Here is a 12,780-nt window from a genome sequence, read left to right as displayed (position 1 = left end):
ATTATATGAAGAAATACACATCTCTGAATGCAACACAGGCTCCTCTAATCCTGTAGAGCCACCACCCACCTAATCATGGTGAATATGAATTTAGAAAAAAGGCATATAGATAGATATGGTTAATATATAAAAAATAAACTATAAACACTTGCAGACACTTGACATAACTAAAGATGTCCAATAAACTAGGTCTGATTCTGAAGAACATTACTATGTATGTGTCTGCTAAGGCCTTCCTGGGAACGATAGGGGCTGGAGAGGAACCCCACCCTCGAGCTCCCACATGCCAGCACCACGGAGAGTGGGCAGCTCTGAGACGGCAGCCTGCCGTGGGCACTGCCAGGCTTAAAGCTGCCCTGTCGTCATCAGAGGCGCAGAAAAGAACGTCGAGATTCACCAAAAAAGAGGAGGGGGATCGGTGCATTTAAATCCTCTCTGTACGCCCCCACATGTTTTAGCAGAGCATAAAAATCATTCACAGAGAGAGAGAGAAAGAGAAGAAGGGAAAAGATATAGGGAAATATAGAGGAAACAGCTATTAGCAGCAGTAAGCAAGCTCAAGAGATCATAGTGAGGCAGCTCTAATCGCAGTAATGGTTTAAACCCTCATTCCATCCACCAGATGCAAGAAATGCTACCCAAAAACAAGGCTTTGAAATCCCCATGTCTAAGAATATGCCCTGTGGCGACAGTGTTTGCTGAAAAAGGAAACAACACAACTAAATTTGCCTTTACTTTAAGTTTGGTGGAAATGTAAATTTGTCATTTCCCTTTAAAGTATAGGCAGTGATGGTAGTTAAAAGTGTGTGGTTCTCACTTAAACACGGGCATTCATTTACAAGGTACAACAGCATTAGCATTCACAAAAACAAAGCTATATATACAATATAAACAAGTTCAGGTGAAGGTAATTTAAACTAAATATTGCGTTGTACCAGAAACATCTGGACATATATCCAAATCACAAACACTTTTTCTGGAAGTTCAGTTTTATCTAAATGTAAAAATATGTTTTTATATTGGTGCAAACAATGTTGTATTATTTCATAATAATTATTTTTTATTTGTAATTTTTTAGTTTGTTTGTTGTTGTTTTTTGTTTTTGTTGTTTGTTTGTTTTTTTTGCACTTCTTACTGATTAATTTAGATTTGTAAATCTAAATATGTAAGTGCTGCATAATAAATAATGCAGATAATTATTCGGACATGTACAGGAAATAATGCATGTACAATTAGTGCATCTGAAATAAATGCCCAAACTTTATCATACTTTATTTGCAACTTGGAATTATTAATTTATGGGTTTTCCAAATTGAATATTTTCATGTGTTAAGAATATGATTTTCAAAAGTGTTTTGTTTGCAGCTCGAAATGAGGAAGACATGCCAGCCTGTCCAGTTCAGAGGTCAACATACTCTCACACAATTATTTGCATTTGGTCTCGGTGAAAATATCTAGCCATTTGCAAATATGTATTATTATATGATTTCCTTTTTTTGTAAATATAAAGGAGAGATTATGTGTAATGGTGTTATGGGTAACAGTGGGAAAGTTTTTTAAGAAGACTCCTTAAGAACTTTATTAAATGCATGCTGCTCATACTAATTGTTATGGTGAACAAAGTTTTGGTCAGGAAGGCCTTAGTGACAGTGGGGTTGTGGGTTGCAGTTGCCCATGGAGCTCTGTTTCAGTAGCTCAGCAGGCATACATCCATCCCAGTAATACAGAGGGGGAGGCTGTGGGTGGATAGGAGCTGGAGTGGCCACTATCCTGTAGTTATGTATCTGAATACAAGCGCTGAGTGGCAGAGAATTACAGTGATGGTGGCGAGATGGCTGACCAAGTCCAGATTATCACACTGTTGATCTTTAGCAGTGGCTGTTTGGTGAAGTGTCAGAACAAGGGGGGAAATACAGTTCAAAGCCAAGTAAATACAGTTTGTATTGATCTAATCTCATGTGTAATCAGTTTTTCTGTCTGACACCAATTCTGGCAATAAAAAAGAATCACGTAAGACAGCATTACAGATAATACGCCCATAGATCAAATGGAGTTTGGGCATCAGAAGGGCTATACATCATGTTGGTGCTAGACTGCTTAGCTCTGGAATTCATAACGCAGAACTGAATCGAGGAGGCTTCCCATTTAAGTTTTCATTTTACAGAAGCACAGCCTGGTGTCAGTTCACAGGGGTGCTGAGTACTGAGCAGCTCCCCCAATCTGTTACCAAACAAAGAGCCACAAAGAGAGCCACTGAACAATGCACAAAATGAATGGGAACAAACTAATATTGTAATGTTTAATTGCAATAGTGCTAAAAAAAAGTCACAACTAATCAATTATTGAAATATTTATCAACTAACGTTCCATGTGCTGAGAAAAGAGGCTTTATGATTCAGGCAAAGAAAATGACAAAGGAAACATGTACTAGTATTATTTATTTAAATAATTAATTAATTAATTCGATGAATTTTGTGTATAGATATACTCCATCATGATCACTTTAACTTAATCTCAGCTATTTAGTAAAAATGTCATATTCATAAGCCTTACGCAATGCAAACTACTGACTGATTAATCGAGACAGTAATTGCTTGGGTAAGTGATCAGCAAAATAAGTTGAAGCCCTTTTTAAGTGTATATGTAACATGTATGATGTTCTCCAAAGTGAAATATAACATGAACACATTCAATGGAGAATCGGGCCTACAGTTTCTTTAATCATCATAGTGCATTACCCTAGATCAGTTTTCATTGAGGTCATGGTAATTTGGATATTTTATTGTATTTATATCAATTTGCATTTGTTTCTAAATAACTTACCTGTTAATTGCATTGTCATTAAAAATGTTAACCTGAAGTTTGTTGTCTCGTGATTATTATTCTAATAAATTCTAAAGGCACTGTGTGTAATGATAATTCGTGTTATAATAATGATAAAATGTTGACAGCCTCTTTATGAAAGTCACTGCTGATATAGTCTATGATCCCATGAAGCTCTAGCACCACCTTCTGGTCACACAGGCAGGTAACAGTCCAACGAGGTTTATACAAATTGAATTGAATTGTAGTTTTAGATCAACTCAATTTCAGTAATGTGAGCAGTTTTATTAGTTACTTACACATTTCTGCCTCTGTGTTTGAGTTCTGAACTATTTGCAAATGTAATAGGGTACTGTAATAGGGTACTGCCCAAGTTTCTTGGTACAACATCGACATTTTAGGCCTTAAAAGAGCACTATGTAACTTTTCTGATGGATGGTAGACTAGTGGGATGTGACTGTGGAGTTATAGTTCCACAGGATAGCATTTAACTTCAATGTATTCAACTACAGGTGTTTCTATTGCCCAAAATAACTTTTTGCATTTTTACTGTGAGTGGCTCATCTCTCCACAGTTTAACCCCATACTAGGGAACATTTCAAGCAAAACTGTACTAATTGAACATCTTGATTTTAAAATTTTAATGTTTGTTTTGAAAACTCTTCATGGTATTGTTCTACAATATCTGTCAGACATTTTGTCCCAGAGCCCTCTGGTCCTCCAACCAGATGCTTTTGTATGTGTCCAGGTCCTGGTACAAACGGGTGATTATTCCTTTGCCATTGCTGTTAATAAATTGTGGAACAGCCTTCCCATCAGTCTGTGTGTGATCTCTGATCTGTCCCTGTTTAAGTCCAGGTTAAGACTTTTAAGATTGGCTTTTTTGTTTTATTCATTCATTGGTTCATTGTGTTTTTTTTACACTGCAGTTTTTGCACTTTGTTCTTCTCTGTGTTGTTGTAAAGTGCTGTGTAAATAAACTTTGATGGTAGTAAAAGAAAAATTCATATCTATCAAATGGACAAGAAGTTGTAGGAGTGAAGACGTTTCGCGGCTCATCCAAGCCGCTTCTTCAGTTCTGGTCAGATTTCTGATGGACACTGCCTTATATCTGTCTGAAGCTAATGACACTGAAACTAAACTGTTACCTTGTTCGCTGCAGAAAAATAAATGCCTGGGGCCTTCCACGAGGTGCTGATCTTCTCCCTAAGGTGCTTTGGGATCACGAGACATTCACTGATGTCCAACTCTGGATAGATCACCTCCAAACCTCCTCTGTTTTAAGACATAATGTAAGATCACTGGGAGGGACCGTTTTTTCACATGTTGGGATCTTTGTGTCTCAATGTACTTCTTACTTGCAGAATGAGGCGTCCAGGGTGCTCAGTTTGTCTTGGGTGGATTCACTGTGGCACAGACACACAGCCAAGGACAGGGCAAGAACATGTGTCCAAGGCCCCTGCGTGATTACAATAAAATAACTGACAGAAAAGACAAGCCGGTAATTTAATGTTTCGCTACCAGAACCGTTAAAAATATATATTACTAGAGGTTAGTGCTATTAACAGGCGATCAAACATGAACAAGTCAAATTTGCCGCGCTTCAGCTCAAAGCTCACGGAATCATGGGCTGAAACCACGTGATCAAAGTCGTGGCACTTGTTCCCCGTCTAACCTGAATTTAGGCTAGAAGGACGGTTGTTTTCATGACAAAGTACCTGTTTACATCGATTAATTGCGAGTAATTTATTATTTTTCCCGATTTGGTCACTAGTAGTTGAGTAGTTAGTGACCAAACCTCCAGAGCACGGGCGTGTTTAAAGGGTTTCTGGTGTAAAAGTAAACAAACTTAGCGTGTATTAATTAACAGTAGCAATGCTTTATTTAGTTTCCTCCTCTGTTAACTAAACGCCTCATACCATTGTTCTTAACTTCGTGCGGCGGCTGTGTTTTTGCGTTTGTTGTTTTGGTTGTTGTGCGTTCCTCGTTGGTCCGATGCGTCAGTCGCGCGCAGCAGATATTTATGACGTATGACGTAAATTTCAATGACGTGACTGGACACATGTTGGGCTGCTTCTATTGTTTATTCAATATTTCACATTTTCAAGAATACATGCTACGGATTTTTTTTTTTTTTTAGATGTACACTTTGTAAACAATAAAACTTTTTCTGAGGAAAATAACCAGATGACTAGAAACTGTCATCAAAGATTTAACACTGAAAACATTCAAGTTTTTTTTTTGTTTTTTTTTCCCTTGTTGAATATTGAATCCACTTTTGAACAAGGCCCCTTAAACTATCCAATGATTGTGCAGCATACTTAGACCGATTGAGCCTTTATGGTTGTCCTCCTGGTGCTGCTTAAGCTCCCTTTGGTTTGTGCTTATCTGCAGCTGTAATTTTAGCATATTAGCACCCAAAGACAAGGGCCCCAAGACAACATATTTTGTACTTTCATGAAAAATTCTAAAGTAGGTCTTCACTGGTGGTGCTATCATTTATCCACTATGTAATTTGAATAGAAACTGGGGCATTAAAGCAGTGCAATATTTTAGAGTCATAAGCTTAATGCATAGTACAAAACTGTATTAAACTATGCCATAACTAATGCTAATTATTATGCCAATCAAACTGATTGTGCATTTACATTCCAATAATATTTACATTTATAATAACAACATTTAAACAGTTTTAGTAAACAACTGATTTAAGTAACATCCAAAGATTGAAGTATACTGGGCTTAAAACAATAGAAAATAACATAACAATTCCTGAATTCCTGCATTCATTAAGATGTATTATGTCAATGGGAAGCCTTAGGCAGAATCATTCATTTTTGTGTTCAAGTTACATTGATCCATATAACAGGACATAACACTTATCCGGCTACAGCACATAGTACTCTCTAGATCTGCGTTATACATCCACATAATGACAACAGTACAGTACATTCACACAGACTGTCTAGAGAGCACCATGGGACAAAACAACAGACCAGTAAACTACAACATGTAGTAACTAACACTGATTACATTCATCTACCAGAAACATGAACATTAAGGCAATGCCAACATAGACCTCTGAAATATTACAACAGAGTAAAGCATGAGATGTTGCTCTATGGTACATTATATTTTTATTTCTATTTGAATAAAGGAGAAACTTTACTACTTCTATATTAGCCTCTATATATAAAATAAAATTGTCTTTGTTTTATAACTTCTACTGTAAGTCATTACAATATATTTTACTTTGCTGATTAAAACACTCAAACTGCAGTGGATTTGTTGACATGAGCATTACACTGAAGGTCGGTGTTTTGACTATGAAAATCCCAATTAAAAATCACTCGACCCTGGTTCTGGCTTAAACAGAAACAAGTTAAATTGAATGAAATATTTTCAACCCGTGCCATAAAAGTATTATAAGCACGCAGCATTCAGTGTGTTTTACTTCATACAGTATACGACCGACTTAAAATACACTAATCTCTCATTAAATAGCTGCATAATAACACAATAGAAGAGTATTATCTCATACTGTTTTCTTCACTGCCCGCAGTGCACAGTATTGTAAAACTTAAAGTGACTCATTACAATATACATAAAGCTTAACTAAGCACCATACGTATTAATCTGCTGTTGTCTAGATGTGTGCAGACATGTTAGGTAAAAGTTTTCAGAAAAAATCTAATACTAAATTCATTTTGATTTTCTTTACCCAGAGAGAAGACCAGAACTGGCTGCTATAGTGTTTTCTTTAAGTGATTGTGTAGGCCTATGTAGTATTCAGAAAGTGCACGAGTTGCCTTCTCATAGAGAAAGATGTTCTCTCAAAAATAAGGAAACTTTGAGCAGCAAGTTCCGTCCTCAAGGAGGTACCAGAGGTGCAAGATAATTCAAACCCACTTAATCTAAAATATACTGAACATGTGGTCAATAAATTATTTATGAACAAACCGCTCATTTACATAAACAAAGTCATAGCAATGTTTGTCTTTTCAACAATGTTCAGATATAGTCCAGACATTTAGGTTCACAAGACACTGAATGCATTCATGTAAAGTAAAGCCCTTTGTAAGTAAAGCCACGATCACATGATTATGATGCAGAAATGCTTAAATGTTTTTGTGTCATGATGAGAGCCAAGAGTGAAATGGAGCCCTGTACAGTTTCCATATATGCAGTGATGTCCCTGTTAGTATGATGAAAGTTTCAGTTTATTGTAGAAGCAGTCCTGCTGTGGTGATGACACTGTTGTGCACAAATGTCTCATTTCTGAGATCTGAGTTCAAGTGCTGGTTGTTTCAGTGTACAACATATAAGCAGCATTTCAGTTACACGTTTGAAAGTGCATCACTGTAGATCAGATGATGGTAAAATATTTTTTAGTTTGAATATAATGTATGAATATGAACATCCACCCTGCTTGCCATGTTTTTCCCTTAAAAGATGAAAGAAGAAAAGAGTAGATAGCAAAAGCTGTGGCTACTGAGAGGATTGGCCTTACCAATGTTATGTCAGATGATAGCAGAAGGACCAGATGAAGGGGAATGTGAGTTGGGAGAGGAAGGGAGGTTCCAGAAAAGCCACTTGCGTTTACACTGGCGTCGCTGATACAGGTAGTCCTCCTTGTCACGCTCTTTTCGAGCTCTTTGGTAGTGGTCATCCTCTTTCAGGTACCATACAGGGGGCCAGCGATGCTTTTCAAAATATTCTTGGTTTTCTGTATGCAAAAAAGCAAAATTACCTACAAACCTACAAAACCTAAAAAATACACTTCCAGTCATTTATTTTTCTTTGTTATTTCCAAGATTATTGACATTGTTTTACATTCATTATATTCTCACTGAAGGCATCAAAACTATGAATGAAACCATATGGAATGTAGTAAACAAAACTAAACTTAAAATAACTCAAAACTTGTCTTTTAAAAAATAAAAAATATCCACCCTTTGCTCTGAACCCTGGTTTGCACTTTTTGCATTTCTTGACCCTAACGCCACACATCTATGACGTGAAAACCATTTCAGGAGACTTCTACATGAAGCTCATTGAGAGAAGGTCAAGGATTTGCAGCGCTGTCAACAAAGCAAATCGTGGCTACTTTGAGGATGTCAATACATAATATAACAAATATTTAGTTATATATTTAGTATATTTAGTTATTTGACCTTCATTTCATTGCTACATAATTCCATATATCTGGCATCATATATTTGATGTCTTCCATATGTATATAACATGTAGAAAGTAGTAACCACAAAGAAAACAAACACTGAATGAAACTTTTGACTGGTAGTGTATGTCAGAAAAACAGGGTAGACATACTACCTCCAGATTTGGCCTTCATATCTCGAGGAAACTTTCTGCATACACTGTTATAGTTGGTGCAAATGTGGTGCAGGCACCAGCCAGTGAGCTGCTGGGCACCATGGAACTAGAGAGACGTGTTTTAAACATTAACACCAAAACATGAAATAATCGCATTTATAAATATATTTATAAATGCAATTTTCAAAAATACCTGGGCCATATCCAGATACACCAACACATCCCCATCAATGTCAGCCCCCCCTCATTTGCCGCTTCAGTTAACACTGTTACTGTGTAGAGCTCTGAAATAGAAAAGAGACTTGATAAAGCAATACTAATTATACAATTATAACAGCACTAGTACCTGTAAGAGCAACTAAGTGAGGGAGACAAAGACGATTGGCAAGAACAATAAGCTCCATGGCATCCAGGTCTGCTCTGGAACAAAAGCGTCCTGTGTAGAGATACTCCAGCACAGCTCTCATGCAGCTGCGTGTTGTGTTGGGAAACAGTACCTTCAAAAGAAATATGGATGTTAAAATTGTTTTAAAACATGGTAAATCACAACAATTAAAAGGGAATAGAAGAAAATAAATGTTTTCTAAACAAATATTTACATTCGCAGATTTTGAGTGGGTGTATGCTAAATACAAGCTACAGCAGTTATACTGGAGGAAGTAAGATCTGGCGTCTCTGACCTCTTTGGTGCTGCTCTCCACAAAAGGCCCACCAAACATAGCTGCCATCCAATCACAACTCGCAATGAGCAGAGGCTTGTGAGCCATAATTGTCCCGTCATCTAGTTTGAAGACAACATCTGTAACAGAAAATGTTTTCATTATTATACTCCTTCTAGCACAGAGACAAACGACTCAACAAAGTCATGTTTATTAACCTGAAAATGTGCCTTTGGCCAAGCACTCTTTCACCCGGTTTGTGCGTCGTACATGAAAGGCTTTGGTGATTTCTTGGTTCATGAAGGCTTCATTGTTTAAAATATTGGCCACCATCATGCGCAGGTCAAAGACCTCCAGTAGCTCAGCAATGTGTGCAATGTGCATTAGCTCTTTTTCATTCTCATCCAGCTGACCTGTGTAGAGATATCGAAGCACTGCTCGGAAAGGACTGAGCTGCATGGATTGGTCCATGTGCACTACAGTCATGGGGCGAGGACTGTATGTTAATGGGTCATCCACCAGTTCTTCTTGAATGCTAACAAAGGCTCGACTCCAGGAGGACAACAGCCTGCCTTGTCTGATGCCCTCAGAGTCCTTCAAGGTGCCATCACTAGTGCAGGCCCTAAGGTTTGCCTTGTCTCCTTCATCACTACTTTCACATACATCAAAACTAGCAGCACGCATCAGCAGTTCTCGGCCAGAGAGATGCACACGAGGTGGTTTTTCTGTCTCCTCATTTTGTGTTTCCATAATAAAGAGGTCATAGAACTTTGAAGACGATGTTGCCAGATATATTTTGTGTGCAAATATTTTCTGCCGCTCTTGCAGCACCAGAATGACATCAGCACAGTGTGGTTCCTCCAGAAGGCCGACAGGGTGCTCCTCTGTGGTGGCAGGTGGGGGAGGTACTGTGATTATTGGGGGCGGAGGTTTGGGCGGGAGGAAAGGAGCCTGAAGAAGAGGACGCTGAACATTTCTGAGGTGAGATTTCCAAAACTGGAGGTGTCGGCGGGAGATAAGAGCGGCTCGGATAGCATTATCAAAAACGTCTTTGACTCCAAACTGAGCAACAACACTTGTTTCATAATATGGCACTCCCAACTCCTTAGCCACCTCACGCCCTCTCTCTGGAGGAAGGATCTCATTGGACTTTATTGGTCTGAAAAATGACATGCATCCATAATTTATTTAAACGTTTTTTTGTCATTTCAACATCCTTCAAAAGTTCTCACCTTGCCAAAGGCCTCCGCGCTCTGTTTACTGCTTCTAAATCTGCATAACGCAAGTCCAGCTGACAGCCAACTAAAATGACAGGGGCACGAGGGCAGAAGTGCTTGATCTCTGGGTACCACATGGTCTTAACGTGGTACAGAGAGTTGGGGTTGGCAATTGAGAAGCAAAGTACCACCACATCAGACCTGATAACAAAAGGTTAGTTACTACTCAGAAAAAAAACTGTGTTAGACTGGACCTTGTTAACAGACCTGCCATATGCAAAACGTCGATCTTTATGGTGGTCTCCAAAAGTGTCCCAAAGACGAAGGGACACACTGACGTCATCAACAACATCTCTGGAGCGCTCCAATACCTACATACAATAACATTAAGTCAACAGTCTCATGTTTAATAATAGAAACTTTGAATACATACCTCTTGGCATACTCTGTACTGGTCGATGGCCCAGACGGTGGGCACATGAGTAGCTAATAGCTGGTACTGTGTTAGCGTGGCATTGCAAGCTCGGGCACAGATAAGGCGTGTTTTTCCAACAGCATTGTCCCCAACTACCACACACTTGATAGTTTCGACGTTTGGCCTCTCATAGTCCATATCAGAATTTGTAAATGGGGACCTGTCATAACAGAGACGAAACATTAGCACCTGAAACCCTAGAGCTCCAGAACAGCGCAGGCACATGAATCAATACTGATGTCAGACCATCTCATTTACTGCAGGCCAGGGATATTAAAGGTGCACTATGTACATTTTCCGGTGGTGTTCCTGCCAGGTCATTGTTTCCATGGGAATATTATTGCTTTGCCTAGAGTGTTCCAAACTTATATATCTCCATGTAGACGAGTACATAGAGCCACAAGGCCAAGATACAGGTCAGATCTGTGAGTGATGGAGATAATGGTAAATCATTTTTATATAGTACTTTTTCTCCTTTAAGTCAGTCAAAGCGATTTACTTCAAGGAATCACTCACCAGTTCACACACACATTCATACACTAGTGTACGCAGACACTGAGGTCAAGGTTAAGTGTCTGGTCCAAGGACACAACGGCAGCATTCATCTGTGGGAGCTGAAATCTCATCATCAGCCTGTGGGTCAGTGGATCTGACCCTCAACCAATGATGTTTATGTTGAGACATTGTTGTTACATTGTGCAGTGGACTTTTAATTTAATGAATAATCAACAGATTTCCGTATTCCTCTTGTGCAAAAAAGACTTTATAGAGTGGAGGATTTCAGTGATTTGTAACAAATTTTGATTTATTTTTATTCTAAAGTTTTTGGTCTATACAATTCTTTTACACAATAATACAGCCTTGCCCTTGTTATTACAAATACTTCGATAAACTTTTATAATAAAACGTAAGCAGCTCTGTTCATAGATGTTCCTTTTGCCTTATCTTGATGTTGGACCATTACCTGGACTGATCTATTGTTTATAGTTTTTGTGGTTGTGGACACCTGTGTTTTGGATCCATCACTGGTCCACTGCTCAACAAAAGCACCATGCACAAACACACCTTGACCTGAGCCTCATTATCTCCTGGGGGCTGTATCCATTCATAAAAACGCCCTCTCATTGAGCGAATCTGCTGCACGGACAGAGGCCTGTGCGTCTGTAATGCAGATCTTATAATAGGCTGCAATGTCCTCTCTAGTGCTCTGAACTACACAGAGCATTATCCGATCTCTTAAATGAAACCAAATACCGGCTTTGCCAGTGAAAAAACAACCAACAAGACAAAAAGATCAAATAAGTGTGCGCATTGTGAATCGAGGCACGCGTGAGCAGCGCTTACGCCACAAAGCACGAGTCATGAGCTGCAGCATTACGCGTTATGTAACGCCCACCACTGACTCCTGAGCATGTTTATGTCGAGACTTCTATAACTACAGTGTACATAAACGAAAGGAGGCATGTCTCACAATACGTTTGCTTGTCTTACCGACACGTAAGAAACTGCTGCAGAGGATTGGCCGATGAACGTGACGAGAAGCGAGGCTCCATCGGATGCAGCGTGCACCTGACGGGAGCTCGTGTTTAACCTCATCTTCAGGGCAAGGTGCACAGGCCGAAAAAGAGGCGTCCAAGTGACACAAACAGCAGCGAATACCTGGTGAAAATGTGCGTGAAAGTCGCTATCAGAGCGCCATGCGTGTAGGTTTAAGGCAAACGCCGATGTTTAGCTTTTCGTTCAGACGCAGACAGTCATGGATCCACCTTCAGGCCGCCCAAGCTAATAATAGGCAGGCACAGAGAGAGAGAAAGAGAGAAAGAGAGGAAGAGAGAGAGGGAGAGAGAGACCCCAAAATCGCAGAGCTCGAGCAAAGTCAAACTATAGCCTATATAAATAATAGAAGTAGCTCACTCCTGGTAAAATGTTTTTACTCACTTGAGCGAAAACAAGACTTAATGCTGCTCGAATACAACAATGCAATGCAGTCCTTGACAGTTAAGAGCCTAATGTAATAGCAATATAGCAGTAATAATAAAACATATTTAATTATCTTAACTAGACAATCTGCAATCACATTAAAATTGCACAAAAGTTTACTTGGACTGTATTGTAGAAAATGGAAAACAGAATTTCAGAGCAGCCATTGTAATGTGTGATAATCTCCACCAGATGGGGCTATTGCTCCACATTCTCAAAACCATTTATGAAATCAATGCAATAAGTCACTTAATACTATTTTTAACTAATGAATGGCTAAAAAAATAAGAAT

The 12,780-nt window shown here is 38.8% G+C and overlaps 2 protein-coding genes across 3 annotated transcripts in view; both read right to left on the bottom strand.

The window, feature by feature from the left end:
• Window positions 1–4,812, bottom strand: part of LOC117376102 (phosphatidylethanolamine-binding protein 4) — a 42,267-nt gene extending 37,455 nt beyond the window's left edge. For both annotated transcript variants that reach the window (XM_055224208.1, XM_055224209.1), the window contains exons 1-3: window positions 4,743–4,812; window positions 4,182–4,282; window positions 3,972–4,098 (exon numbers count right to left, since the gene is read on the bottom strand). In XM_055224208.1, coding sequence (XP_055080183.1) covers window positions 3,972–4,098; window positions 4,182–4,282; window positions 4,743–4,745 — 231 coding nt within the window. In that variant the 5' untranslated portion in view covers window positions 4,746–4,812. The remainder of the gene's footprint in view (window positions 1–3,971; window positions 4,099–4,181; window positions 4,283–4,742) is intronic.
• Window positions 4,813–7,320: 2,508 nt separating this feature from the next.
• LOC117376452 (rho-related BTB domain-containing protein 2-like) lies at window positions 7,321–12,275 on the bottom strand. The gene is given in 11 exon segments (XM_033972942.2): window positions 7,321–7,549; window positions 8,158–8,263; window positions 8,351–8,398; window positions 8,401–8,441; window positions 8,504–8,654; window positions 8,838–8,956; window positions 9,035–9,975; window positions 10,049–10,234; window positions 10,301–10,404; window positions 10,467–10,668; window positions 12,000–12,275. Coding segments are annotated over 11 exon segments (2,166 nt in total). The 5' UTR covers window positions 12,062–12,275; the 3' UTR covers window positions 7,321–7,343.
• Between the last annotated feature and the right edge of the window lie 505 nt (window positions 12,276–12,780).

This window comes from Periophthalmus magnuspinnatus, chromosome 9, assembly GCF_009829125.3.
Source record: "Periophthalmus magnuspinnatus isolate fPerMag1 chromosome 9, fPerMag1.2.pri, whole genome shotgun sequence".
NCBI lineage: Eukaryota > Metazoa > Chordata > Actinopteri > Gobiiformes > Gobiidae > Periophthalmus > Periophthalmus magnuspinnatus.
This window is presented reverse-complemented; position numbering and strand designations above follow the sequence as displayed.